Raw genomic sequence first — 27,883 nt, forward strand, 5'->3', positions numbered from 1 at the left:
TGGTGCAATTGATCGATACCCATAAAGACAAAAAAATAGTTACTACACCCTTACCTCCACTATAATGACCACCTCTTCCACATTCATTCACAAATTCATCACATCTGAGAGCAGTGCGCTTACTTCTAAACATTAATTTAGTAGCCAATCCATGAGAGATATCTATTCATTTGCTGCCATAAGCCATCCAATCAATTTACGTCGATTGAACTTACAATACCTGGCCGTCTACAGGGTAGGTACATGTACTCAAGAGCTATCGGGTTTGGAGCTCGGCACGGCGTTCGGTGAAACGCACGGGCCGCATAAATTTCTTGCGCGCCCCACTATCCAACCACCATGCAAATATCAACGTCGAACTTTTTTTTCGTGGAATTTTTTTCTGGCTCTTCTCAAGCTCAACCTTCACAAAGTCCAAAACTCGTTATCAAATATGCTCGCAAGCTGACAGGCGGTCAATTGCTTTCAAATTCACTGGCCATAACTCAATCATGGACACAACCAGAATTTTTGTCAAGGGCCTTCCGCCTACTATTACAGAGGCGGAGTTTCGGAAGCACTTTTCGGCCAAGAACCGCGAGATCACCGATCTCAAGCTCATCCCTCAGCGGCGCATCGGCTATGTGGGCTACAAAACACCCGAGGATGCCTCAGGGGCCGTCAAGTACTTCAACAGGTCGTACATTCGCATGTCTAAGATCTCCGTTGAACCAGCAAAGCCGGTAGGTGCCACCCGTGATCCTGCCTGTGACCTACACACAACATGAACCTTTTCTGATGGAATGATAGATCTCAGACCCAGCCCTGAACAAGAACCCACGATCAGTCCATTCCGATCATCAGGTGGCGAGCCACCCACCCCTCAAGCAGGATGAGGAGGGTGGCTCTAAGAAACGCAAGCGAGAGGACCTGGATGAGTCCGACCCTAAGCTGCGAGAGTTTCTCCGCGTGATGAAGACGGGTAAGGAGGGTGTCATTGCTGATGAAACAAATCCTGATGCCGATATGACTGGACTTGCCACGAGTGGAGAGCCCCTTGTTGTGGAGGGCGAGAGTGACGATGAATACGAGCAAATCCCGAAGAGAAAAGAAAAGTCGCGCAAGACAGAGTCATCTGAGGCGACTCGAGATCTGGTGATGAATCAAAAACTACCAAGGGAGACGTCGGATCATGGCGCTCTGCCTACGGCGAAAGAGGTTGTCGCCGACGATGTGAAACCTCAAGAGGCCGAGAAGCTTCCTCAACCGGAAACTGGAGCGGCGACAGATGACGACTGGCTTAGATCACGCACAAGTAGACTGCTAGATCTTGTTGATCCAGACGACCTCCCACAGCCCACAGAAACAGCAGTTGAGGCTGAAACTGTCGTGCAAGACAGCGGGGATAAGGATGACGCCCCGCCTTCTCCTCGCGATGCTGTTGATGATGATACCCCCGAGGAAGCAGAAGACAAGGGAGCAGAGGGCGCCGGTGCGAATGATGCGGTTGCCACCATCATGCGGACGTCTCGGCTCTTTGTCCGGAATCTCCCTTATACCGCCACAGAAGAAGATCTCCATCAAGAGTTTGGGAAATTTGGCACTCTAGAGGAGGTAAGCTGAGCGATTTGATTTCATTTTGTTTCTATGAAAAACCCGTAAAACACAGGCAACATGATGAACCCCAAGATAGGGACATCTTATGCTACGGCATGTGATGTGAACCTGGGCGATTATTTTAGTAGATGCTTCGACCTATCTGATATCCTGTTCTTATTCAAAACACGTCTTTGCGATCCATGTTTTGTTGATCAGGTGGCTAACTTAGTCAGGTACATCTCCCGACCAATGCTTCGGGAGTTCGCAAGGGGTTTGCGATGGTGTTGTTTGAAGATTCATCCAATGCCGTGAGTGCATTCCAAGCTCTTGATGGGGTAACTTTCCAGGGGCGCATTCTGCACATCATTCCTGCCGAAGCCAAGAAGAGTATGGACGAGTTTGGAATGTCAAAGTTACCCCTGAAGAAGCAAAACATGATACGCAAAAAAACTGAAGCTGCGACGAGCGTTTTCAACTGGAATTCGTTGTACATGAGCCAGGACGCTGTCAACGCCTCCGTTGCTGCACGCCTGGGCGTCTCCAAGTCCGAAGTTCTCGATCCCACATCTGCCGATGCGGGCGTCAAGCAAGCCATCGCAGAAACGACAGTCATCCAGGAAACCAAGGCTTTTTTTGCTTCCAATGGCGTGGATCTGGATGCCTTTAAATCGCACAAGCGAGGGGGCTCCTCTATTCTTGTCAAGAACTTTCCCTACGGCACTTCGATGGAAGAACTCCGGAAAATGTTTGAAGAGTGTGGTCCAGTTCTCAGAGTTCTGATGCCACCCACCGGCACCATTGCCATCATCCAATTCGCCCAACTGAATCACGCAAAGGCCGCATTTGGCAAGATGGCGTACCGTCGAGTCAAAGACAGCGTCCTTTTCTTGGAAAAGGCCCCGGTCGATCTCTTCAAAAAGGACGCGGCGCACGACCAGGCTAGCTTGGTTGTGGATCAGCGCACTGGGGTCCAAAAATTAAGCGTCGACGAACTGCTGTCAAGCGGCGATAAGGTCGAGGAGCCTGCGGAAACCGCATCACTCTTTGTCCGCAATTTAAACTTTGCCACGACGACAAGCAAGTTGGCTGAAGCCTTTGAGCCTCTTGACGGTTTCGTCTCGGCTCGTGTCAAGACAAAAATAGATGCCAAAAAGCCAGGCCAGACGCTCAGCATGGGCTTTGGCTTTGTAGAGTTTCGATCCAAGAGCCAAGCACAGGCGGCGCTCAAGACGATGGATGGCTACGTCTTGGATGGCCACGCGCTGGGCGTCAAAGCCTCGCACAGGGGCCACGATGCTGCCGAGGAGAGACGGCGCGAGGACGCGGCTAAGAAGGCTGCATCCCAGAGAACCAAGATCGTCATCAAGAATTTGCCTTTCCAAGCCACCAAGAAAGACATCCGCACGCTGTTTGGGACTTATGGGCAACTCAGATCGGTCCGCGTTCCAAAGAAGGCAGACTATACCGCAAGAGGTTTTGCATTTGCTGACTTTGTGACCCCTCGAGAGGCCGAGAATGCGCTAAACGCATTGAAAGATACCCACCTGCTCGGCCGGCGACTAGTATTAGACTTTGCTGCCGCCGAGGCTGTCGATGCTGAGGAAGAGATCGAGAAGATGCAACGAAAGGTAGGGGGCCAGGCCAATAAAATGGCCCTTCAGCAGCTTACTGGAGGAGGGAGGAAAAAGGTTACTATTGGCAATGACGAGGATGAGCTTGAGGCTTGAGGCGGAAAAAAAGGCAGAGCGAAACTATGCCCACGGGCTGTGTTGCACTGACAAGGCTGAGCTGTGTGTGCCCCCCCCTAGCCCGCGCTCTATTGAACATACATAGGAATATCTAATGATCCCTTGGCAAGGGGAGGGGTGTCCAATGTCCAACTTCTGCAACGGCCCTCCCCATGGACCACGGCGCGGGGTCCCATCAGCTGGCCTGGATCCCGGGCGAAGTATTCTGGTTTCGCGATGCCCCAAGGGCTGCCGCGGCGCCGTGTCTGATGTTAATCTCGTTCTACATGCCTGGGGCAGCGCGCCCAAGGTGACCTGGTGCACATGTCTCTGGGGAGAGGGTGGGTGAGACCATGGCGTCCTGGCCCCGCCTTCAGACTCCCTTGCATGCCCAACGCCCCTCGTAACAGAACAGACCTCACGCTGCCATGTGCTGGTGGGTGAGCTAGTTGTGCTTCATTGGCTGCTGGATATAGTCTTCTGAACGTAGAGTTGCCGCCTGGTCGAAGTTCCACCCCCGCCGCACACCAGCTTCCCTGTCCCATCTTGGATGCTTTGCAGATGGACGAAATCTTGATAGTAGCTTAGGGTTGGAGGGGCCAAGGACAAGCTGCTAACCACCCCCGTCCTCCCCTTTGTCAATACAATCCGTTGGCCCTCCCGAGTCTCGAGTTTATATGTTATCGGGGCTCTCCTTAGGAAGGCATGTCCGTTCCAATGGCTGTTCTTTGCCTCGTACAAAGCGTACATTATCCCACCATTCCACGCCCCGAATTCCTTTCCACATTTCTTGCCCATCAGGCTCTGCTTGCTCTGCTCTGCTCTTTCTTCACCAACGTGGGCTGTGGCAGAAGCTCTTCTCTTTGGGCTTGGAGCTGAGTTTTTGAACATCTTCTGTCGGGCATTCCTTTCTTTCCCATTCAGGCCTCTCTTCCCATCCATCATGGCTTCCATCTACCAACCAAGGCCAGTCCTTGCCTCACAAGGAATTCCACATGCACCGGAATACGTCGATGCAAGACGGACCGTTCATGGTGGCAGACAGCCTCTCCGTGAGGCTGCTGGCAATGCCCAAGCACATAGCTTCAACAGCAGCATCCCGTGCTACCCGACCCCGTCCTCGCTGCCACCAACTATTCCTTCTCAAATCGTACCGTCACAGTCTCTCGAGGTCTTTTTCCCCCGGCATCAGGCACCTCGTCATCAGCAGCCCCGGCAACTTCGCAAGAGCCGGCAGGATATCAACCCTCTCTACTACTGGCCGGCCTTTAAACACTACCGCAACCGACAGGCTCACAAGGACACTCAAAAGGATAAAGGCGGCGTCTGGCGCCGACCCGAGCTCGAAGATGCCTTTGTCGACTGTGAGTTGTTGCGTTACTTTGCCTCCCACGTCTGCTCTGCTTTCCCACTCTTTTCTCTTTTCAACATGGAGGCTAATCAGAAAATGCTGCCCAGCCGTGCTCCTGATGCCTCACATGGGCCGGCGGAAATTTTCCATGGGGGGCAAGCTGCATGGCCGAAACATGCTCATCAGCGAGTACATCTTTGTCATCTGCGTAGCGCTCCTGGGTAGCAAAGAAATCTTCCGCATTGACAACAGCAATGACAGCATTGAGCAAATGGGACGCAAACAAGTGTCCAGCCACATGCAAGTTGTCAAGAAGTTTTTTGAAGATCTACGGTGCTGTTAGTGCACACTCCCCTCACCCTTCACCCCCCAGCTGTTTATAGTCCCATGGGCCGTTAACTCGTTGGGCTTTTATCTCATCTTCTAGTTCATTTTCTGTTTCCTTCTGAAGAGAAGAAGGAGCCCGGATCAACCAACTCTGACGATTATTACGATGAAGAAGAGCAAGAGTCGTTCAAGTCCAACCCCATCCTGACGGCGTTGGCTGAGGGTCGGGTGCCCGAAGTGAGACCCAACTACGACTACTTTACGCAGCTACTGTCGCTGCAGGGATCCATCTCAGTGCGGCCCAAAACGTGCGAGATCTATGTGTCTTCGGCAGAGATTAAAATCCGGGACGACGTGGCCTACGACGCAAACAACACCCCTCTGGACCAAGCTTCATTTCCCCATCTGAACAAGTACACCAACTGCGACGACTTTCCCGATGCCCTGGGCAAGGACGTCTTGTTGCACGAATACACTCGAGCTCTGGATCGGGCGACCTCTGCATGTTTGAAGACGGTGATTCGGCGTTGGCAAAAAGATGCGCCGGCCATGTACGAGACGCTCGACCTGCCCACTCGGGACCAGGACTGCCTCCTGCTGGAAATCTGCTCGACGCTGGAGCTGCACGAGCACGCCAAGTTCCCCTCAGGATCAGAGCTCACCGGTTTTGTTGAGGTGGCCATCACGCAGCCGGAACTGCAACAGCATCACTGGAAGTGCGTCACCCGATTGACCCGGCCAGATGAGCTGTACTCCGACGACTCCAAGCGCGGCGTCTACACCAATGAGAGCGGCATCCACCATCGGGGATGCAGCGACTCCAAAATGAACGACTGCAATTGCCACATGCGGCCCCGACAGGACATCCACGTGCCCTTCCCTGCAGTGGAGTGGGCCAGCATCTTGAGCACAGCCGTGCAATATCCAGACGTCGAGCACCAACGCAAGAGGGAGAAGCGCCACGAATCGAAGAAGCAGCACGAGCTAGGGAGGGCCGGCAGTAAGCGCAAGAGATCTGAGGACGAGGGCGATGCGGCGTCGTGGAGCCGCCGCGAGCCAACGGGCAGCGACCTCATCTGCAAAGTCGCCATGTACCAGGAGCTATGGTCCCGTGCCCCCGACTCGTCGCAGTGGAAGAGGCAGGCCATCATCTTCTGGCGCTTCAACACCACGAACCAATGGTACAAGTACAACCCCGTCTTCAAGCCCTCGGGGACTTCTTGGAGATGGCTCACCATCAACGACCCCATGTCGCGATATCACCAACAAAAGGCTCTGGTCTATCCCTCGGCCGGCGTGTCAAGAGACGCCGTCATGTCACCGACACCCAGTGTGAGCCAGCAGCTCGCAGGCATCATGAACGAGAACATGAACACGGCGTGGACTAGCGGTGCGGGCGTCGCGCAAGTGCCACCAGTACAGACAAACATCAACGTGTTTGACTTTCCGACAGGGCTGGCCACACCACCCCCAACGGCGACTATCCATGGCCCTTATGCGGGTGGGAGCTTTGATCCCAACATGGCCTCGATCCCGGATGTGAACAACTACCTGCCAACAGTGAGCACGACAGCGGGCGGGGCGGCGAATGAGCGCTCGCACTCGCTGTCGTTGGCTCACAACCCTTCCTACTTTGAGGGACAAGCTGGCTTCTCCAACATGAAGCCCATGACGACGGCTGGTGTGAACCAGTACCTTGCCGCAACCACGGCGGCCTCATTGGACCTGTCTACTCAACTAGTATACGACGACACCACCAGCATCACTGCCTGGGACATACCGACCCTAGATACATGGCCCGGCCATGCCACATCGACTCCCGCAGGCAACGAATGGGCGACTGCGCCCTCGACGCAGCCAAGAGCGGATCCCAGTGACCACGCTGGGCTGTGGAATCCAACCCAATGGCATATCACGGGTGTCGCAACCACACCGGCGGCATCCGCGGTTGGGGCTGAGCACGACGACAGCCCTAGGTCGACGAAGAGGCGACGGACGGAGCCTTCGATGAGCACACAACATGTGCCTATTCCTAATGACTGGTAGTTGGCTTGTGACAATCAGGCTACAGTACTGAAAGGGGACATGTTTTAGATCTGGATGGCACTCTTGAGTCATGGAATGGAACTTATTTTTTTTTACACTTGGAAGGATACAGGCTGGGAAACAGGGAAATGGAAATTTTTTTTACTACAAAATACCCGGGGGGTACGGGATGGGGGCGGGTTGATTGGATGATTTAACGGTCTGAAGGATGCTGGAGAAATACGGCGTTTTACACTGTCTGTGTGGTTCCTTTGGTGAGACTTGGATGGGCGTTGGGTCTTGGGTTCGGGCAAATGTTAGAAGCAAACACGAGTAATAATCAACACCTTGTTGCAAGCATGCAACCACGGGGTCGAAACCAGTGATGGGGTCATGCGAAGCACCTTTGTTACATGACAACTGACTTGCATCTGTGGCTGAACCTTTTTGTCTTCTTCATCGCCAAGGCGGAACTTTGGGCAAAGGTGCATGGCCGTTTGCGGACGGGCGTACGTAACATGTCTCACTCTACGCTGGATTTGTTCCGAGGTGAAAGAAAGCAGAAGAAAAGAAGAGAGTGAAAGAAAAAAAGAAAAAAAGAAAAAAAAGAGAAAGAAACGTTTCACTGGCAGAGGCGCTTAGGCCGCTTGGACGGATCCAACAGAGCTAATCCCACAGAATTCCAAGGGAGGATGAGTCTACAGTTTTCTTCTTCTTTCCGTGGGTTAGGGTCCCAAGAACAGGGCAAGCCATTGAACTAATATTTCAAAGGGAGTTAAAGACGCGTAGATTGATTCTAGGGAACCCGCGTAAAGTGGTTTGCGGGCGCGGTTAGTTGCGAGTATATAAAGGATGCCGAGTTCCCGCCCTTTTGCTCCCTTTGAGGAGGACGACGTGGAATGAGGAGGAAGGGGGAGGTATTATTGGTTGCGGTATTGGATTGGGAGGTGAGGCTATTGTTGAAGGGGATTGGAATGGTTTGGCTTGGGCTTGATGGGCTGAGCATTTGATATTTCAGGTTGAATATGGCGGTGCATACGGGGTGGGAGGTGTTGGGCGCTGTGGGTGAGTATCATGCGATGGAGGTTGATCTAGTAGATTCTAGTAGATCGATCAGATGCTAGTAGACGCTGATAGTATTTGGTACATGTAGATCGAGATACTAGGTAGATCTCATATAGTAGCACCTCTTGGAGATGGCCATCACACGTTTCTTTTCTGTCTCACCCAGTAGGTGTCACCACACCACTGACGCACTTGGCGACGCGCAATTCGCCTTGATTGGTTTTTTCCAGATGCAATTATTTGGTCACGTATACGGCATTTCCAATAATAGCATCTGATAATCTACATACGATGATCGTCTCATGACTGCAGCCCCGCAATTGCGACAAGGCTGTAAGCTGCAGCCTTTTACTCGCCAGGCAGCAGAGCAGGCAGGATCCTTGAAGTCATTTCTCAATTACAAGTTTCGATGAATCATCATAATCACTGCTATTGAAAGACTGAGTTCGGAGTCTTCCTTTTCCGTAAAATGAGCGGACCTCTTCATGTCTCGACGAGTGTCGTAGCTGTGCTGCAGCTCGCGGCCACGGCAACGCAATATCTCAAGGACATCAAGCATGGGTCAGCCGATCGATCTCGGCTCCGAGATGAGCTTAGGAGTACAGTTTGCCTGCTCGAGATGCTGCAGGATCGTTTGGAGGATTCGAATGATATGCCAGACGGTGAGAATATGCTAATGCCACAGTCTATCAGCTTACTCGGCGGTACAGACGGTCCATTGCATCTCTTTAGACAGGTTCTAGAGGTGATCATTGCCGAATTGGCACCTCAAGATAAACTGAGGCAGTTATCGAAGCCTTTTACCTGGCCCTTTGATAAGAAGAAAGTGGCAGATTTACTTGTACGCTTGGAAAGATCGAAGAGTCATTTCAATCTGGTCCTGCAGAACAATATCGTGTACGGGCCCTACACTCATATGCCTTGCTTGTGCTAATTCTAGAATAGAGATTTGGTGAGATTGGCAAATCTCAAGCTTGATAAAATTGGCGACAAGGTGGAAAGCTTGGAGGCAAAGTCACGAGATAGTGACTCGCAAAAGATCATCCACTGGATAAGTCCGCTATCATTTCGCTCTCGACATGTCAATGTTCTGGACAGCGTCCAGCCCGGGACCGGCATCTGGCTATTGGAACATGCCACTTTTCGCGATTGGGTGAAGAGCAAGACCGGGACTCTCTGGTGTCCTGGGATACGTTAGTTTTACGACCTCTCAAGGAAGCTTTCCTTGTGTATATACTAACTCGATGCTCTTAGCTGGAGCTGGAAAGACAAGTCTCGCGTGTGTGATTTTGTGCTCTCCTGGAGATGTATATCAGCAGCTAACGTTTCCACAAGATCCCTCATCATCAATCATCTCGAGCAAGAGCCACCCCAGAAGAACAGTTTCTGCTCATTCATCTACTGCGATTATAACCAGCGCAGCACCCAAACTCAAGTGGCCCTCTTATCCAGCATACTTCAGCAGATACTTCAAAACTATTCCGGCGATGTCCTACCGTCAGAAGTGGTAACACTGTACAATCAACATCAGAAATACAAGACTCATCCGACATTGGCACAAATCACTGAAATACTAGGGAAATTGGTTTCGGCGTTTGAAACGTTTCATGTCGTTGTCGACGCCTTGGACGAATGTGCCGAGTCGGAAGAAGACGCTCTCCGGTTCATCTCGGCAGTCTCTTCTCTGGAATCATCTGTCAAGATTCTATGCACTTCCAGGTCTTCAAGCATATTTGACGCTTATTTCAGTACAGCCTCTAGGATAGAAATATCTGCTCAGCAGACAGACATTACGGCTTATATAACCGCTTGCCTACAAGACCAACCCAGGCTCTCAAGACATGTCGCTAAAGATGCTAGTCTAAAAGATGACATTGTCGGGGCAATCATCCAAGAATCTCAGGGAATGTGAGTTGTACCAACCGATGTATAAACAGATGGATGTTTGAGCTAAACGCAGCATATGATGACAGGTTCTTGTTGGCAAAACTACATGTTGAATCTTTGTCTCGAAAAATCAGCCGCAAAGACGTGCGCGCTGCGCTGAAAACTCTACCCAGCACCTTGGATGCCACATATTCAGATGCTCTTGAGAGAATCTACAGTCAAGATTCAGAGTCTGCTGAATTGGCTGAGCTGATCCTGTTCTGGGTTGTCTGCGCTAAGAGAAGTCTCACCGTCCAGGACCTGCAACACCTGTATGCTACACGAGAGTTGTCGGATGGGGATTGCCTTGACGAAGATGACCTCCCAGACGGCGACATTTTGACGGGAGTATGCAGTGGCCTCATTATTGTGGATGATGAATCGCAACTGGTTCGTCTGGTCCATTATACTGCCCAACAATACTTTGAGAACTGCCACCACACGCGACTGTTGGAAGCAAAAATGAGCCTCGCAAACATCAGCCTGACATACCTGACGCTGTCCAACTTTTCGAGCGGATGCTGTACAACCGACGAAGCAATGTCTCTCCGCTTGAAGCAATTCCCATTCCTCTTTTACGCCGCCAAGTACTGGGGTTCAGATCTTGCCCAGCTGGGCTGTGCTGGCATTGGGCCAAGGATTGAGAAGTTTTCCTCTGAGGCTGCTGCAGTCGAAGCTGTCAATCAGGCATGGAGTTTGAAAACAAGCAAGTTCCGATACACAAATTGGAGCCAGGAGTTTCCTAGACACGTACCTGTGCTTGTACTGATATCGGCCTTTTGTCTCCCAGAGGTTCTGCAATACCTGGTATCAAAAGGGCATAACATTAATGCCAGAGGGAGCGACGGAGAGACTGCTCTGATTCGATCAGCCGGTTTCGGACATGTCGAAAATGTACAGGTGCTCCTTGGATTGGGTGCGGAGGTAGACGCTCAGGATCACATGGATGAGACCGCATTGCAGAGAGCTGCCAGAGTTGGGAACGACACCATAGCCAAAATCCTGCTCGAAAAAGGCGCAGACGTTAATATGAAGGCGGCGAGTGATTTGACCGCGCTCATGTCTGCGGTTTCCAGCGGGAATCTCGAAGTCGTCAAGACTTTGGTTGAAGCCGGCGCCGACTTCAAAGCCGAAACAGTTTGGGGAGACTCTGCCTTGAGCATTGCAACCCGAAGTGGTCAAGAAGCCATTGCTAATTTCCTGTTCGACCAAGGAGCGATTCTGCCCAAAGGACCTGCAGGGCGCCGCGCCTCCATCATAGCCTCTCGCAAGGGTCTCCATCAGCTAGTCAGGAAACTCACTGCCAACTACGACGCTGTCGCCGATAAGCCGCTGGAGCGACAGAGTTCGAGGCTCATGGAGGGACTTTCTGACATCCGGGAAGCAGAACAAGTTGCTTCTGATGCAAAACCCGAGGAAACTATACCCAAGCAGACGAGAGCTGACTCTCGGGCAGAATTCCTGGATGACATGGAAGACATTGGATACAAGATTGGATTTCACAAGCGATACGACTTACTCCAACGGCTCGGCAAAGGCCATTACGCCGAAGTGTACCTCTGCGCAAACAGAGTAACGGGTGTAAGGTATGCAGTCAAAGTGCGCATCTTCGCTTCAGAAGTGTCCGAAAAAAAGAGGTCGACTGAATTGTTCCGAGAGGCGAGGATGATGCAATTTCTCCAAAGGGACCCTCACCCGAATATCCTGCGGTTTGTCGATCTCTTTGCAGAGCATTCTTTCGAGAAGACTTACCTGATCATGGAACTTGTGCCTCACGGCGAGCTGTTCAACTATATTGTTGCCAATACGCGCTTATCGGAAGATGAGTCCCGAAAGGTGTTTCTGCAGTTGTTTTCAGCGCTGGAGTTTTTGGTGAGTTTCTTTTATTACAGAGTGACTACATGTGTCCGGCATTCCAACTTGGCTATCCTTTGAATCAAGAACCGTGGCAAGCGAGATGCAGAGGAAATACTCAGTACCTTTAAGCTCTTCGAGTATTTCAAGTATCTGCTACTATTGCTTTTTTGTTCTAGTATCTGCCACTATTGCTATCTTGTTCTAGTATCTGCTACTATTGCTATCTTGTTCTAGTATCTGGTATTACCGCTACCTTGTTATCGTGGCTGATATTACCGCTACTTCTTCTGGATAGCCGACTCGGATTGCTGGTTACAAATTCCTTTGCTTATGATCGTCGGGCGAACGGAATCGTTTCTCCGTTCAGTGATTTACTGACAGTATTGGTAGCATGATCAGGGATGCATCCACCGCGATATCAAGCCCGAGAATATTCTACTAGCAGATGAGAAAAACCTGGTCATCAAGATATCAGACTTTGGATTGGCCAAAATCATTGGCCCTGGTACTGATAAATGGGATTGGGTAACGACCCTTTGCGGAACACCGAGCTGTATGCCTCCCCTCATCTCCTGCGTCTTCTCTTCTCCTTTCGTCCGTTTAAGCAAATCTATAGCTAAATGTTCCCAGACGTGGCCCCCGAGATACTATCGACTGATTCAAAACGAAAATACGGGTTCCCAGTAGACATTTGGTCCAGCGGAGTCGTCTTGTACATTTGTCTATGCGGCTTCCCACCTTTTTCTGATGAGTTGTACTCCAAGGACTTTCCGTATACACTCAGTCAACAGATTAAAACGGGCAGATTTGACTACCCATCGCCGTATTGGGATCCGGTTGGAGATCCGGCGCTGGATCTGATTGATGGCATGCTGGTTGTGGATATGGAGAAGCGGTTGACCGTCAAGCAATGCCTCGAGCATCCTTGGATGCGCGAAGCGGTTCCCCAGATACTAGCAGAGCCCATCAGGTCAGAAAGCCCGGAGCCAATGGAGGAAGGGGAGGAAAGGCGAAACGGTCCATTTCAAAAGAGGTCGTTAATCTCGGATCTTAATAAGTAGAACACTGAGGGAGATTGTCTCAAGATTGGAGCATCTGTTGTACAATGGCGGAGTGAATATCAAGTATTTACATTGATTGCCACATCAGAATCCAACTACCAGATTTGCCTCTCTCTACTAGATCTAGCCATCCACACTCCTCCTATATTTATTAATCTTATATGCTGATTTTGAGCTTTAAATCGTTGGAGCATCCTCGAGTGTATCTCTAGTCTATGTGCATTGCCCCCAAAGCACCATGAATTGCGCACGCCACACAACTCAACAACTTCAAATCACCAACCCAGGCGCTACTTGTTTTTCCAGTGATACTCTCACAAGTTACTGGCAGGCAACTCATCAATATCCGTCCTTCACATCTCGTGTTGTTATCCGATTCAGCCCTGCCCAGGTCTTGGATAGAGCAGTGACCTGCCAGCCCCGCCAAAGGGCCCCATAAAGGTACCTCCCCAAGCTCCCAGCGTCGGTACCTCCCTAACAGCTTCTTGGCAGACACGGCATGCATGGCTCGTGCGCCCCCGATGCTTAGCCTGTGATTCCGGTCCTTGTCAGCTCCAAAAGCTCGACTTTAAGGAGACGCGAACCTACAACTTTGCGCACACGACCATCTTCGACACCGCACGCAATTCCCCGAGCGTGACGACCGCTTACGAGCCGAGCTCTACACAGCTACAATCTTGAGGGTAGGCGCTCCCACTTCCGCAACGTCCGTTTGCCAGTGGCGATTACGGGGGGGAAGGGGCAGAGAGACCGTCTTCGTCACATGGTTGTCGTGGAACATTGTTGCTGATGCTCTTTTCTTGTCGTGATACGCAGCGGAATCGCGTCAAGTTTCATCATCGGGCAATCAAATATCCATCTATCCATCAGAAAATATGGCGGACAAGCCGGCAGAAGTCGCTGCGACGAGGGAAAAGCTCGAAGGTACGCCGCGATCCCATATCACCAGCACATGGGGAAGCTTGGCTAACAGTTGGCATTGCAGCTCAGATCAAGTCCGCAGACATGGTGACGTCAACCCGAAGAACTAGCCAGCCCCAACGACCCAGCTAACGAATTCGAAAGACGGATGATATGCAGCAGGAGTGTATAGAAGTTGGTACGTTGGATTCGACAACCACCGCCATTGGCAGGGAAATAGCCTACGCATGGTAGAGGAGGAAACTAATGATGGAACTGTAGCTCAGGAAGCCATGGCCAAGTTCACCATTGAGAAGGTATTTACCACACGCTATATTGCGATCGACAACAGACAACAAGTACTGACAACAAATGATAGGACATTGCACAGCACATCAAGCGAACAGTCAGCCAACCTGCCCTTATACGAGACGAGACGTTGCTAACCATATACGACGATACAGTTTGATGAGCGAAAGGGCCCAACCTGGCACTGCATCGTCGGCCGCAACTTCGGCAGTTTCGTAACCCATGGTACGTGGATGACTGCTGCTGCGATTTGATTCCACCCCTGTTCCAAGGTCCGGCTGCATGCTAACATTGTTTGGCATCTACAGAGACTAAGCATTTCATATACTTTTATCTCGGCCACTGCGCCATCCTGCTCTTCAAGACGCAGTAAACCTAGAACGAGGAATGCACGAGAGGATAGAATATGACACTTGCGAGAGGCGACCATGGCTGTTCTTGTTTGAGGCGTGGGAGCGGCGTCATGAACATGGGGGGAGAAGTGTTTGATATGCACTTTGCGGCTTCTTCTTCAGAACTTGAATTATTATTGTGTGTATTATCAAAAATAGAGATGAAGTTTTGTTCTCATCACCAAGCAAGCAAGCAGCATCTGGCTATTATGCTTCCATCATGTGATTCCAAATCTTCTTTTCCCCCTTTCAACATAATGAACTTTGTCACATCACAAGATCACCATTGAATCGAGTCAATCCATCATTTCATATAAAACGGCAAAAGGCAAGAAAAAAGACGGGGCAAAAAGGAACATGATCCAAGCTTATTAGGCGACAACCCGACGAAACATTCTTCAGCACGGCACCCCCTCCTCAGATGCATGTCTCAAAAAGCACTTGCATGAAACTCGCATCTTCATCTCAGACAGCCACTTGCGAGCCCTCCCTCCTTTTCCTGTGCCGCCCGTACCCTGGATGTAGAATCTACAGCAGTTGGATGTATATCAGAGGACCCCCTCACCTCACCTGTGCCCCTCACCTTTGCTGCATTGGAAGGATTTTCCATCTTCCGTTGCTGTTGGGTTTCTTTGCTTTTTTTTAATGTTGTTCTCCATGCAGTCTTAAAGGATTGACGAATCGTGTTTCCGCTCAAGAGGCACTTTTTTCTTCAGTCTCATGCTGTGTTACCTGAGTAGTGCGGCATGCGGCCTATCAAAACTGCAGAGACAGCAAAGCTGGATTGGTTCCCGCATACGGTAGGTACATGTAATGGTACCAAACCCAGACGAACATTAGGTACAAAACCCAAAAGAAACCCCGAGCAAAAAGGCGCATCTTGGTCGAAATCTCTCCGAATCGTTTCCCCTTGGCCTTTTTCCCCCTCAACATTCGCTCTTTAGTTTAGCAGCTCGCCTAGAATCAAAAGGGACACGCCATTTGCACTGTTAGTCCATCGTTCGCCGAAATGTCACCGGCAGACTGGCAATTAACGGGATAAAGCAAAGCTCGGCCAGCCCATATTTCCCAACCGCAGCGCGCATCCAGCGGCCAAAGCTAAATGCAGCTAGCCCCCAAGCTCTTTTCTCATTCTTTTCGCTTCCTGTCCGTGTCTGACCTGGCCCAATATTTCAGCGTCAGCCAGCCGAAACCAGAGAGAGAGAGAAGGAAGCTTGCGGCCTATCACACGCGTCCATTGCAAGAAAAGCAAAAGCCTGCATTTCACCCTTCATCCAATGATCAAAAACAAAAAACGACTGCGGGAGGCCCAATTTGCTTCCCCGTCTAAATTCAAACAAGGCCAGACTAGCCGAGATTGGTCCGTTTTGACGACGGGCTCTTTTCTTCTGTCATTTGTGCTTCTTTTTTTGCTTTTTTTGCTTTGTTGCCCACACCCCGCATTTCGCTCGCCACGTTAGTACGACGGTCCATGTCCAACTATTTGGCTTTAGCAGCAGTCTTGTGGCTTGCGTAGCCAAAGGGAACAAGAGAACGAAAAAGATGGTGGCTGTAAGTCGGCGAGGGAAACAGCCCAAAAAACTGCTCAGCAGCATGTCGGTTGCTTTGCGGGATCGGAATCGGGGCAAAGCGCTACCAATGTCCAGCAATCAATCCGTACTGTATGTATGCATAGTAACACTGCCAACAGCGGCGCTTTGTCCCTCGTCTCTCTTTGTCCTTCTTGTCCGCCGTGCCATTCTCCGCGTGTGTCCAAGGGTCGTGCCGGGAGCATGGGGGCCATCCTCTTTTATCAATGGGTCGAGAGTCAGCCCGGTTAGATGTTGTCGCATTGCAGAGTCGGGGAGAAGCAAACCGAACCGGCACACCGATATATGTGCGAGGACGGAGCCCAGGTTCCCACTCTCAGATGCCAAAGTCGACAACTCTTTTGCATCTCGTCCTCGGTCGTCTCATCTCCATTCTCTTGTGACTGATGGCTCGTCTGTCTGTACCTTGGCATGTATGCCACTGGCAGTACAGTACGTGTACTCGTACTTGGAGGTGGCGGCAGAACGGTGATTAAAGACCCAGGCTAGCCGTGGATCGTTCAACACCCCCCCCCCCTCTGTTCTGGATGATCTGACCCCGGGTCATGCAATCAGCCTTGGACCCCTCAGAGAGCAAAAAAGGCACATCCATGTGGCTTCGCTCTAGCTGTTTATATAATGGTTGCGCGCAGAGGGAGACGGTGCCAATGCTGGTTCACGCTGCGCCGGACCATTTGAAGTGCTTCTTCGGAGAGGAAAGGGAGGGGTGGAAAGGCCCGAGGGTACTCGGAAGACACGCAGGAGGGCTTCAATCGGTTCAATTCAGCAAACCATCTCGTCTCGGGAAGTGTCTGTCAGGCAAATCATGCAGGAGAATAAGAATTCACACGGAGTACTTTCGGAGCCGTCGTAACTCGGGCAAAAAACCAAGACAAGAATGAATGCAGCTCATACAGGTGCCTCTGTACATGTACTGCGGGGCCCTCGTCCAAGCAAAGGCCAAAAATGGCTCCATTGCCATGACAGCGCTCGACTCACTCACCGAACAGCACCCCCAAGGACCCTTGTTCAATCAACGATCCATAATGGTCTTTCTCTGTATTGTATGTATTGTCCGAACCGCGGAAATGTCGGGGGACCTTGCGTTACTCCCGCTAATCTTGATGGGATAGGCAGCAGAGAGGCAGTTTTTTTTGGTTTCTTGGTTTCTCATCAGTTGCCAGATGACACAATCAAGGCCCACAAAATGCCGCCAGACCCTCTCCGAAAAACGAAACCAAGCCAAACAAGAGCTACCCCGGCGGGAGAAGAGAAACCGTTGGAAGGGGATGGGTAAGGCAAGCTAGCCCTTGATTACAGATCATCTGATGGGACGGGGACCGCGGAAACGAGTCGCGGAGCAAGTCACGGACAGAGGGCAGTCACGGAGTAGCTGGTACGAGTACTTAGTACTACCTTACCTTGGGTACTCCGTCTTGACGGTGTATCATATCGTACCGGAGCAGTTGTGAGCTCAATATGCGTGGGGAGGGCAGCGAAAGAGAAACACCTAGGCGGATAATGCCGAGATCGCTTGATCACCATGGGGAACCAATAGAATGCGCGGCGGCCAGATGACCCAAGTACCTCTAGCAGTACTCCCGGGTCGGGTATGTACCTACTACCTCCCATCCAATGTCTGTTGGTTGTGATGGTTTTCATCCTTGCGCTACGGCTTTTTTAGTTTCCTAGCTCTACCGTGCTGTTGGGTAAGTCGATCTCATCAAATAGAACAACCCGGTATATCGCGAACCAGGAAAAGAGAGAATGGCCAAAAGCAAAAGAAGACACACACAAAAAAAGTGAAGCAAAAAAAAAGAGCCATTTAGAAAAATTTGTATAGACGGGTAAATCCCAATGCATCTAGACTCCGGCAAAACTGATAAACGGCCGGGCCCTGCGGTCGACCGTACATACGACCTACATACATAGATTAGACTGCATTGGATTTTCTATTCCCTGAGGCGAGGGTACTGCTTGCAGCAAGCAAGCAGCGGTAGCTGCAGGAGACGGCGTCATGGCCGCTGGCAAAAAGAAATTTCCAATACATTTCCGCACTAGGCGTGCATTAGGAAGTGGAATCGGTATAAATACGTGGAGCCCAAAGAAGTTGTGTGGTTGCGTGTGTCATTGAGGCGCGGTGGTGTTGCCATAAGAAAAGGCAAAAGGATAAAAGAGGGCATCCAGTATTTGAAGAAAAGGCCCGTCAACTGTCAATCAAATGCCGGGCCCCGCGTGATATGTATCAGAGGGAAAAAGTTCCCCAGGGAATTTCACTTGTGCGACATCCGGGTGTCTCAAATCGGAAACAAGAAACCTGGAAAGCTTCGTCAGGCGATTTCCAGACGCAAGTCAGCGGTCCTCTCATCTACCCCGTCAATGGATACTCATCGTCGTACCACTAAAAAAAGAAAAGAAAAAAAACAACAAATCACGATGACGGGGGAGGGAAGAGAGTGTGATGCGTGTGCGTGTGCTCGTACAAGGCACAGTCATCACGCAGATACAAAGGAGAAAAGAGTAACATCGCGCCATGCACCGACCACCAGAGATGCTGCACCGGGACCTGAGCGAGGCGTGCCGCGAAAGAGGCCCATGGATCGGGGACGGTCCAGTGGGAAGAATCTACAGTACAGCATTCGTACGAGTACCAGCGGTTTCTGCGACACCCCCAGGCAAAAGGCAAAAGGCAAAAGAAGGCACATTACAAGCATACACACAAACATGCATCCATGCATGTAACAACAGAAACAAGATCAAAAAAACAGGTACATCCAGACTCTGCGGTTGAAGCGTCTCGTATCCGAGCAAATCTGACTTTGGACTTGTACCCCAAGGGCATGTACTCGTACTCGTACGAAACAAAGTCCGGCCATCGGGCGCAGAGGTACCGGGTCGTCGTACCTGCCTTGCTGCTGCACGCTTGCGAGTGTGGCGCGCCACGCCATGCCCGATTTGCATGACTTGCAGCGGGCCTGTCCGCCAATGCCCATCAGCCTGGAAGAAGTACTCGCAAGAGTACTGGTACTGGTACAAGTACCTGGTACTGGTCCTGTGCTGAACGGAGTACCTACCTGAGGCTTGGATGCGGTCAATGCTCTGGCCTGGTCCGATGTGGCTGGTGTTTGACGTTTGTTTTGTTTGCTTGGATCAATCAACGGATCTCTTGTGCCCCATCCCGGCCTTGCTTCACCACCAAAAAGGTCGACAAGACACTTCGAGATCCGTCCGTCAAAATCACTTTATATATCCGTACTAGCACACAACAAACACACCCCCCAAAATGCGGGCAAACCGCAGGGCCTCCCAAATGCGCTGTCAGCGGCAAGCAACGCCAAATGTGGAAGCTGGCGATTGGGCCCCGCGACGGGACAAACAGCGGCACGTGCCAGCTATTCATCGCTCATGCGGCCTGGCTACATATTCTCGCACGTACATGGAAGCCGGCCATGATTAGCGAATCCAGCCTTGGGATCGATTCTTGGGGGTGACGGCCGTCGACTTTGTGCTTGGCGGGAAAAGAGACATACTTTTAGACTATTTTCTCTTCTTTTTTTGCTGCCCGTGGTCCCCAGCAACGGCTGTCGCCATCTATCTCCCCGACAACTTAAAAAGAGCCAATGCGCTGCGGCTTACAGCCCGCCCTGAGCCTTGCCTTTGAATGTTTTGCCAGCTCGTATTCCGCTTCAGAGCCGTCTTACAAGCCCCGAGTACCGATACGATACGGTACTTTGTCCATACTCCAACTTCCCATGTACTACCAGGTATCGTATCAATCAAGCTGGGGGCCCTCTCCCCAGCGGGCGCGCGCCTGTTTGCGAATCTCATCACTGGGGTCTAACCGCCGGCAAAGCCCTTGTCTCGTTGTTGGTCTCCCCAGATCGACTCAGGTCAGCCAGCCTCCAAACAACAAAAGAGGCTGCTTTGGGGGCTTTATCCTCTGGCCGCACGACTGCGCATCTCCTCATTCCGGTGGCACTGGGTCAGATGATTCATCCGGTTTTTGTGTGTGCAAGATGCTCAGCGCGAGAGAGCTGCCTCATTGGATTGGCCGTGAGCAAGAGCGCCAAGTGGTGGGGGGGGGCCTTCGCTAGGGATTATGTAGCCGCGGGAGATCAATCTGGAACAAGCTGCGTACCTCACGGCAGTGTCGAACCAGGTGTCTCGGGCAAGGGAGATGCTCGTCACTCGCAGAACGTGCTAACGTTGATACATGGCCAACCGTGGCAGAGCCATCTCCCTTGCATCGTCACAAGCCTAACGAGCTGTACGAGTATGTATGGCCGCGGTTGCCATGCCATGGTAGGCTTAGCACCAGGTCGAATTAGACCTGCGATGAGATGGTTCGTGCAAGGCGAGGCGTATCGACATGGTAGCAAGTTCGAGTAGTACGTACGTGCTAGCCAGCATCAGATCAATTTGCTCGCTCCCAGATCCCAAGTCTCCTTCAGGCTTTGGGGGGGTGCCAGTACGGTGTTGGAGTGGGATCATTATACGTGTCTGCGGCACTGCCGGCCGTCAGCCAGCCAGCGGTGGCGAGCGACGACCTGCACCAAACGCAGGCATTGCTGCTACTTGCGTAGCATTGCGTTCCAGACATGGCAAAGCCGTTGCGCCGGATTGCATTACCCAGCCGCTTTACCCAGGCCAAGACGCTGGTGCAGTGAGTGAGACGAGAGAGAGGCGTCTGTTTCTCGCTTGTTTGGGCAGAGCGTGCGAGTGCAGACAGACCCGGTGCCTATCATCGCCCACTGTACGAGTATGCGCATGCGGGCGTGTTAGCACGATGCTAACGAATGAGCTCTCGTCGGGCTCGAAATTGACGAGAATCTCATTTGGCCCTCGTCCAACAAACCGACTGTCTGGTCGTCCGCGGGTGGCTTGCGGTGATCAAATGTCAATATTGAAATAAATAGCCCCGGGTGGAGCGGGCTACTGGCGCCGGCGTGCGGTACCAAAGCTCCAGGCCTTGGATCCTCGCAGATTGCTGCCAGCCTAGGGATCCAAGGATACAAGGGAGGGCTGCCCTCCCGTTTATCTGCAATACAAGCAGCTCTGCAGCGCTGACTTGAGCACGGAATGTTTCAGAGGCTAACCTGAGATTGAAGATGGGCCTCCAGCATGGTCGCCAGGAAACCCGTCAGCAGCTGGTCCGAAGGATTCAGGAGCCAACCAGCAACAGCAAGTCGAGCAGCGTTGAAGCTGCTTCTGGGCTGCCGCTGCTTTTGCTGCTACTGCTAGCTCGGGCAGCGGAATGTACTGATGCATCATCACTTCTCCCAGCTGACGGCCAGATTGCGCGGGCACCGAAGCCGTGACGACCTGCGACTTTGACATGGGGTACGAGTGATGAACGTGGGAAAAGGCCGTTGCTAACGACAGCTGACTGGTGGCCATGCAAGTCTATCGCGGGAATGTCGCACACACCCCCTCCACTAATATCGACGCCCTTTGTGTTCTTCTTCTTCGTGCTTCTTCTGCTTCTGCTCGTGCTTTCATGTAACATTGGCACGGTGCCGAGGTACCAACTAGACATGCATGGCTACTATATATACAAACATCAAGCCATCAAGTTAGTAAGGCGAGAAGGAAGAGGCAGCTCGCGGCCTGGATGGGCTGATGCCTTCCGCATAAAAAGCATCCAATGCGTCCTTGCACCTCCTTGCGCCGGCCGGTGACCGAGCCATGTCCGGATCCCCAAAAAAGGCGGCCACCAGCCACGAACTTGGCAGTGGTCAACGTTCACGTTCGCATGCCGGTGCAACGTCCATGTGCATGCAATGGCGATACAAGACGTCAGCGGGCATTTTGCCTTGCAAGGCCAGCACAGCTCACAAAAAACGTCGACGCTGCCTGTCTTGTCCTGTCGGGCAAGGCGAGAGGCGGAGGGCTGTGACGCGCTCTGCATGTACCATTGGATCCTGACTAATGTACATGTACGTGTACTGTACACGTACAGAAACACGCACAGGTACACGTACAGGTACGTCGAGTGCCCGCAAGAGCTGTGCGCTGCGTGATGTCAGCGCTCGTGTCGTGTGCCACCAAGTCTCTCGCCGGCCCCCGTGAGATGAGAAGCGCAGCTGCAACTCGACTCACCGAGCCCAAAGCGGCGCCGCCATTGGCCTGCAGGTAATCCGTATGCATGAGGGAGGAAACATCGGGTTGGTGCCCTAAGATGCAAATGGGCACAAGATGGCAATGGGCAGCGACATCAGTGATATTCGGGTTTGTGTTGGTTTGGGGGTTGTAACGGTACGTACCCGGGTACCGTACTTTCGACACACGTCAAGATGCGGCTTGTAATAGCCTCATTTCCAGCTACATGCCGGACCAACTTACCCTGCAAACACGTGCATTGACGATCTTCCTCCAAGCTACAAGTACGGGCGCTGGACGCTGTACGGAGCACCTCGCCGCTGCATCATGTACCTCTCTGGCTTGTTTCTGTGCCGTCTGACAAATAAACTTGGGGTGTTCTTGTCGAGATTATGCTGGGTCTGCTAAAGGACGTGCAGTCGTATCGCGCGCGCAGCCCCCAGCTTTTTTTCTTTCTCGAAGGAATTGCCCGGTATTTTAGATGCTGCTGAAACAATCGTCGGTCGTAGGGCTGCTGTCAGCAGAGCGCAACCGCACACCCTCTCTGCTCGCCCAAAAGGCGTCTGTGTGATGCCGATTGGACGTTGTCCTGCTACACAGATTGTCCAATACGGAGGCGTCACTGTCAGGGAAATTCCAAGCGACGCTCGCAGACGAATAAGGCGGCGTGGGCAGTCACCCGGTTCCACATGACACTGCAGTCCGCTGAGAAGACCGGCGGCGCTATTTGCTGCTTGTATACAAAGGGTCCCCCCAATGGAAGCAGGCGAGAGGGATTGGCAAGATGCAATCAGCACGGGATCAACCCAGAATTCGGCCGTTTTATATCTCGGTACTGGGTGAAGCAATGTCTTGCGTGTGTACTCGTACGGGCGTCGGTGCTAAGCTCCCATGTTGTTATGGCTGTCGTTGAATCTTCTAACCGTCTCGCTGGGTTAGCTCCCCTGCTCCGGTGATCCCCATACAGCCTAGGTCGGGTGGTACCGGGGAGATACATACCGCTCGCTCGTCATGCGGATAGCAACCTGCTTCATGTGCAAGAGCATGCCCGCGGATGACTCGCAAGGCTTCGTAGGGCACATGTACTCTGTAGGTATCTGCACGGCGCTGCACGCTTGACTCTTTTTCTTTTCTTCTCTTTTGCTTCGCCAACTGTGCTCGACTTGACTTGCTAGGATCAGGAGCTCGCTAGTCTTGTACGACTGTGGCTGCATGCACGTACATATCGACAGCACTCGCTTGGCTTTTTGCCATGACCGCCAGCTGCTAGGGAAAAAATTTGGATGGGAGGGGGCGTGGCCAGAATTGGCCCTTTGCTGGCAAATGCTGGCACAAAGAGGGACAGGGCCCCGTTCGGTTCTATATCCGTTCTGCCAGAGATGGATGTTCATGTTCCCTTCGAGGGGCACAAGGGCAGTCACAGCACACTCCAGAGGTAGGGCCTGTGCGCCGCTGTGCCTGACGAAGGAAGAACAGTCCCGCACATACAGTAGGTAGACATCAATACCTATACAATCACGCATCTTGACTGTACCCATCTACTCAAAGTTTCGTTGGTGGTGGGCTGTTGATTGATGATCAGAAAAGGGGGGGGCCTGCGCAAAGGAGGTGAAGAAAAAAAGGACCAAAAAAAGAGTCCAGACAAAATCTGATATGGGGCAACTGCGTCTGCTCCGTAGATGAGATGGGTCAATGCCTTGGGTAAGGAAACATGAGGTCCATGTAGGCGATTGATTGAAAGAGGCCAGACGCAGGGGGGGGGGAGAAAGATCAATGCATCGAATGGGCAGTGGGTGAATCAGCGCTGCTCTGGTCCGCGCTGAAGTGAAGTGAACTCAACGCAACTGACCCGAATTGAAGACAAGCTGAGGTCAATCGGAAGTGAAGTCGAGCTCAACCACACTAAAACCAGAACTGAACCACCAACTGCACAGATCAACCGTTTCTTGATGCCTTGCCTGCCTCGGGTACGTGTACATGTGCAGTACGAGCACAGCACAGCACCCTCCAGGTATGTGCCAGCAACTGGCTTGGTCCGGCGTGTGTGTCACAGCAGAGAGAACCTGCGCTCTCAGCGCCTTATTTTGGCCCAGCAGGACAAGGCTCCGAGCCGGGTGGAATGAAGGTTACCCGACCTCACAGGTACTTGACCCTTGTACCGCAAGGCTAAGCCCGGCGGCGTTAGGCTGGGAGCTCCTTGGCCTGGCGGAGTACCGCGGTGCCCTGGCCCGCCTTTTTGTCGTCTGGTCCTAGGTATGTACATGTACCGGAAGAGGTCCCGTAATGTCGACCCAGCATCGTCCAGAAGTGGCCGTTGAAATCAGTTCGACCCTGAAGTGGACGCTGGGAATCGTCGGTCAGCCCAATAGCCCAATAGCATGGATGGAGCGCTGCTGGGCGGTCTCCGGGGGAGAACTCGACTGCTGGCCATCGCCGGAACAGCGCTGGAGAAGCCTCTGCCAGCCTTGGGCCTTCGTGCTGCAACGTTGGCTGCGCGCGGTGCAAGGCGCAAAGTACTCGTACCTCGCTACCTGAGCCTCTAGCTCCGGGTACCTCCTCGTGCTGGCCTCCACCCGCCTGGGGCCCTGTCGATGCCCTGTCGCTGCCCTGCCCAGGCGTGCGCCGCCGTGAGTCTGTAGCGTCGAGGGACAGGCAGTAGCGCGCATGTACTCGTACGCAAGTGCTGTTCTGCAGCACAGTACAGGTACTCGCACACGTACAGGTACCCATATAGGTACAAAGCTGATGTGACCACCCCCCCTCTGCGTGCGCTGCTTGGTGCTTGTTCCAGCGTCCAGCCGTAGCAGCCACGCCCTGGGCCTGTTCCCACTCTCCCGCTCGCCGCCATTGTCTCCGCTCCCCCAACTGGAACTGGAACTTGCCTCTGCCTCTTCTCCTGCCGTAGACCTCTCCAGTTGCTATTCCACAACGCCTCTCCACCGCGGGAGCTGCATCATTGCACTCTTTTCCCTCTCCCACGCAACCTCATCTTTCCCCGTTGCTCGGCCTCTGCGATTGCGTGCCACCAAAGCCTCCTGCTGCGGTGTTCAGGCCGGCCTTTTGAACGCTGCACGCAGTTCACTTCCGCATCTACCCATTTTCCCGTATCGCAGGCCCACCCGCGCTGCCTGGATGTGACTCGCCCTTTGTCCTTGAGCCTCTTCACTTTGCCTTCACTTGCTCTTCGAGTCGTCTTCACTTCCTGGCCGCCGCCGAATTCTCAATCGATCATGTGGCGTCCTCCCTGCCGCTTATAGAGTTTGTTTTCTTCAGTTGAGTCTGAGTAAACAAGCGTCTTTTCTTCCACCCTCTCAAAACTCAACTTCGGCATCTTTATACCCTCAAGACCGCCTTCTTCCTCTTGTCTCGACCACAACAAAGCCCTTCCGTTATTCCGGCTGTTGCCTGCGAACTCCCGCAATTCTCTGGCGCTCGTCTGTCTGCCACTGGGAAGCTGCATCATACCAACATCGCATCCGCATCCGCATCCTCAGTCGTCAACATGAACTCTCTCAAAGTCCCGGATAGCGGCCTGCTCCTGGCGGGTTCTGGCTCCGAGTCAGGCCTACCGCCACAGGCCTTCCACATTCAGCTCGACAGGTCGACGATCGACTCAATAATCCAGTCTTCTCGCAATGGCGAAGATCTGCGCCTCTCGCTGGGCCAAACTCCCGTAAGTCTGCCTCCTTCAAGTGTGCCCATAGGGGGGTATGGGAAACCTCGTGTGCTGACTGCTCCGGGCCCGACCTCCAGACCATTCAATACGGCTCCAAGTCGCACCGCATCGCCGCTCCCAACGATTCCGCCGATTACGACCTCTACCTCACCCGCCCCTTCGAGTCTACACGCCGGGCGGAGAGAATAGCCAACACAACCAACGTCTTTGCGAAGCCTGCCAGGCCATACCGCCGAAAGTCGTCCACCCCTGGGCTGGACTCTGATATCGAAGCTCTGCAAAATGGCTTGGCGGCACATGACGCAGCGCGAGAGAGGTTTGTGCCATTTGCATGTCGCTGTGGTGTTGTGTATTAACACCTTTTATCAGGGCTCGCGTCGTCGGAAACTTGCCCGAGACCAAGGCCTCGGCAAAGTCCAGGGCCAAGCCCATTTCCAACTATGGCTCAAAAACTGGCTCTTTGCCAACCTCGCCCAGCCTCAATGGCATCACCTCGCCTTCGCTGAACCCGACACTCACCGCATCCCAGCAAGCTATGGAACGTGCCAAGGAGCAGAGAGTGACTCTAGTTCACGAATTGGCCGTCAAGGACCGATCGACGGAATACCTGAAGAAGAAATGGGACGGCAAGGAGCACGAATTCCGATTGACCCTCGAAAAGGTCGCTGAACACAACGCCGACTCAGATACGTGGACCATGGGCAAGACGTATTGGAAGGAGCTCGACCCTTGGAGCTACGGTTACGCCTCTCAGGAGGAGCGGCAAGTTGTTATTGACAACGCGATCCGCCAATTCGACAAGCAGAGGCTATCGGCTTACGAGGCTGTGTGGCAGAAGCTGCTTCCGAAGGAGGAGCGCGGCAAGGGAAAATGCTTGAGCCGGCTGCAGGCAAACCTGGCAAAGGGCCCCCCTCCCCCGGCACCCAAGATCAAGGTGCAGAAAGCCGACGACGAGTTCACCTCTGGCGATGGTTTGGATGGCGAAAAGATGGTACGATCATCGTCCAACCCCCTCCCTGCCAAGGCGAAGAAGGCCAGCAGCCAGGACGCACAAGTCAAACGGCTGCTCCAGCCCTCCAAGGCGGGCGTTTCCAAGCCCAAGGCGAAGCCCGCCGCCCCAAAGGCTTCTCCCACCAAGAGCAAGGCTGGCTCCAAAGGCAACGAAAAGCGTATACTGTCACAGGAAATCATTGTCAACTCGGATACCTCAGGCGACGAGGCTCCAGCTCCGCCTCCCGTCAAGGCGAAGCCAAAGCCTGCGGCCCCCAAGGTCAAGGACACAGTCATTGTCGCTGGCCGTCCACCCATCAAGGCCCCGACTCGCCCAGCACCTGTCAAGCGGCCTCGTGAGGATGATGACTCTAGTTCCAGCTCTGGAACGCCGCTGTCGAAGCGCATCAAGCAGAGACAGCCCCTGCCCGCGCCCCGGCTGAAGCACCGCCCATCCGATGCCAGCGTCAACTCTCGCGGCACGGTTGCATCCTCATCTTTCAAGAGCAAGAATACATCGCCCACCAAGTCATCCCCTCTGGCTTCCTCACCACCTACCAATGCCTCCGACCTCGACAACGACGCACCACCACCGCCCAAGCTGAAGCGAAAGACGGATATGGAGTCCAAGCCTTCGGCGGCGAAGCGACGAGCGGCAGAGAGCGTCTCGATTGAGATCCTACGCAAGGCCAACAAATTCAAGGCCTACTACCAGCAATACGAAGCTTTGCACCACGAGATTTCGGCGCTGGACAACCCTCCCCACGAAAAGCTGGCCGACCTGCTGGATATGAGAGGTCGGCTTGAGAGCATGAAGAAGGAGATTTACCGAGAGTGCTCGCCTGCACGAGACTAGGCGACGAAAGCACCACGACCAAGAAAGTCACAGAGCACAAAAACATCAACACACACAAAGGGGAGGTTAACGATTTACAAGTTGAAATGACGATTCGATAATAGGACCAAAAAGGGACTGGATAATTTGCTGTTTTTTTTTCTTGTTTTTTACATTTGGCGTTCCGGCAAACAATG

At 52.7% G+C, this 27,883-nt stretch overlaps 6 protein-coding genes across 6 annotated transcripts; 5 read left to right on the plus strand and 1 right to left on the minus strand.

Moving 5' to 3' along the window:
• Positions 1-491: 491 nt before the first annotated feature.
• Positions 492-3,305, plus strand: Triagg1_997 (uncharacterized protein; the record flags this gene model as incomplete). The annotated part of the gene is made up of 3 exons (XM_062903572.1): positions 492-722; positions 790-1,593; positions 1,812-3,305. The coding sequence occupies 3 exons, from the start codon at positions 492-494 to the stop codon at positions 3,303-3,305; spliced, it is 2,529 nt and encodes an 842-aa protein (XP_062760221.1).
• A 943-nt stretch (positions 3,306-4,248) lies between these two features.
• On the plus strand, positions 4,249-7,029 carry Triagg1_998 (transcriptional regulator family: TEA/ATTS; the record flags this gene model as incomplete). The annotated part of the gene is made up of 3 exons (XM_062903583.1): positions 4,249-4,669; positions 4,764-4,994; positions 5,084-7,029. The coding sequence occupies 3 exons, from the start codon at positions 4,249-4,251 to the stop codon at positions 7,027-7,029; spliced, it is 2,598 nt and encodes an 865-aa protein (XP_062760222.1).
• A 1,513-nt stretch (positions 7,030-8,542) lies between these two features.
• On the plus strand, positions 8,543-12,917 carry Triagg1_999 (uncharacterized protein; the record flags this gene model as incomplete). Its single annotated transcript, XM_062903594.1, has 7 exons — positions 8,543-8,970; positions 9,019-9,266; positions 9,328-9,352; positions 9,409-9,981; positions 10,047-11,871; positions 12,247-12,409; positions 12,487-12,917. The coding sequence occupies 7 exons, from the start codon at positions 8,543-8,545 to the stop codon at positions 12,915-12,917; spliced, it is 3,693 nt and encodes a 1,230-aa protein (XP_062760223.1).
• Positions 12,918-13,792: 875 nt separating this feature from the next.
• Triagg1_1000 (uncharacterized protein) lies at positions 13,793-14,499 on the plus strand (the record flags this gene model as incomplete). Its single annotated transcript, XM_062903605.1, has 7 exons — positions 13,793-13,841; positions 13,903-13,925; positions 13,983-14,016; positions 14,100-14,134; positions 14,197-14,223; positions 14,282-14,351; positions 14,435-14,499. The coding sequence occupies 7 exons, from the start codon at positions 13,793-13,795 to the stop codon at positions 14,497-14,499; spliced, it is 303 nt and encodes a 100-aa protein (XP_062760224.1).
• A 9,867-nt stretch (positions 14,500-24,366) lies between these two features.
• Positions 24,367-25,033, minus strand: Triagg1_1001 (uncharacterized protein; the record flags this gene model as incomplete). Its single annotated transcript, XM_062903616.1, has 2 exons — positions 24,367-24,818; positions 24,862-25,033. The coding sequence occupies 2 exons, from the start codon at positions 25,031-25,033 to the stop codon at positions 24,367-24,369; spliced, it is 624 nt and encodes a 207-aa protein (XP_062760225.1).
• A 654-nt stretch (positions 25,034-25,687) lies between these two features.
• Positions 25,688-27,707, plus strand: Triagg1_1002 (uncharacterized protein; the record flags this gene model as incomplete). Its single annotated transcript, XM_062903627.1, has 3 exons — positions 25,688-25,858; positions 25,939-26,177; positions 26,231-27,707. The coding sequence occupies 3 exons, from the start codon at positions 25,688-25,690 to the stop codon at positions 27,705-27,707; spliced, it is 1,887 nt and encodes a 628-aa protein (XP_062760226.1).
• Positions 27,708-27,883: the final 176 nt, after the last annotated feature.

The sequence above is a fragment of the Trichoderma aggressivum genome, assembly GCF_033847375.1.
Source record: "Trichoderma aggressivum f. europaeum strain CBS 100526 chromosome Unknown scaffold_002, whole genome shotgun sequence".
In the NCBI taxonomy this organism is placed as follows: domain Eukaryota; kingdom Fungi; phylum Ascomycota; class Sordariomycetes; order Hypocreales; family Hypocreaceae; genus Trichoderma; species Trichoderma aggressivum.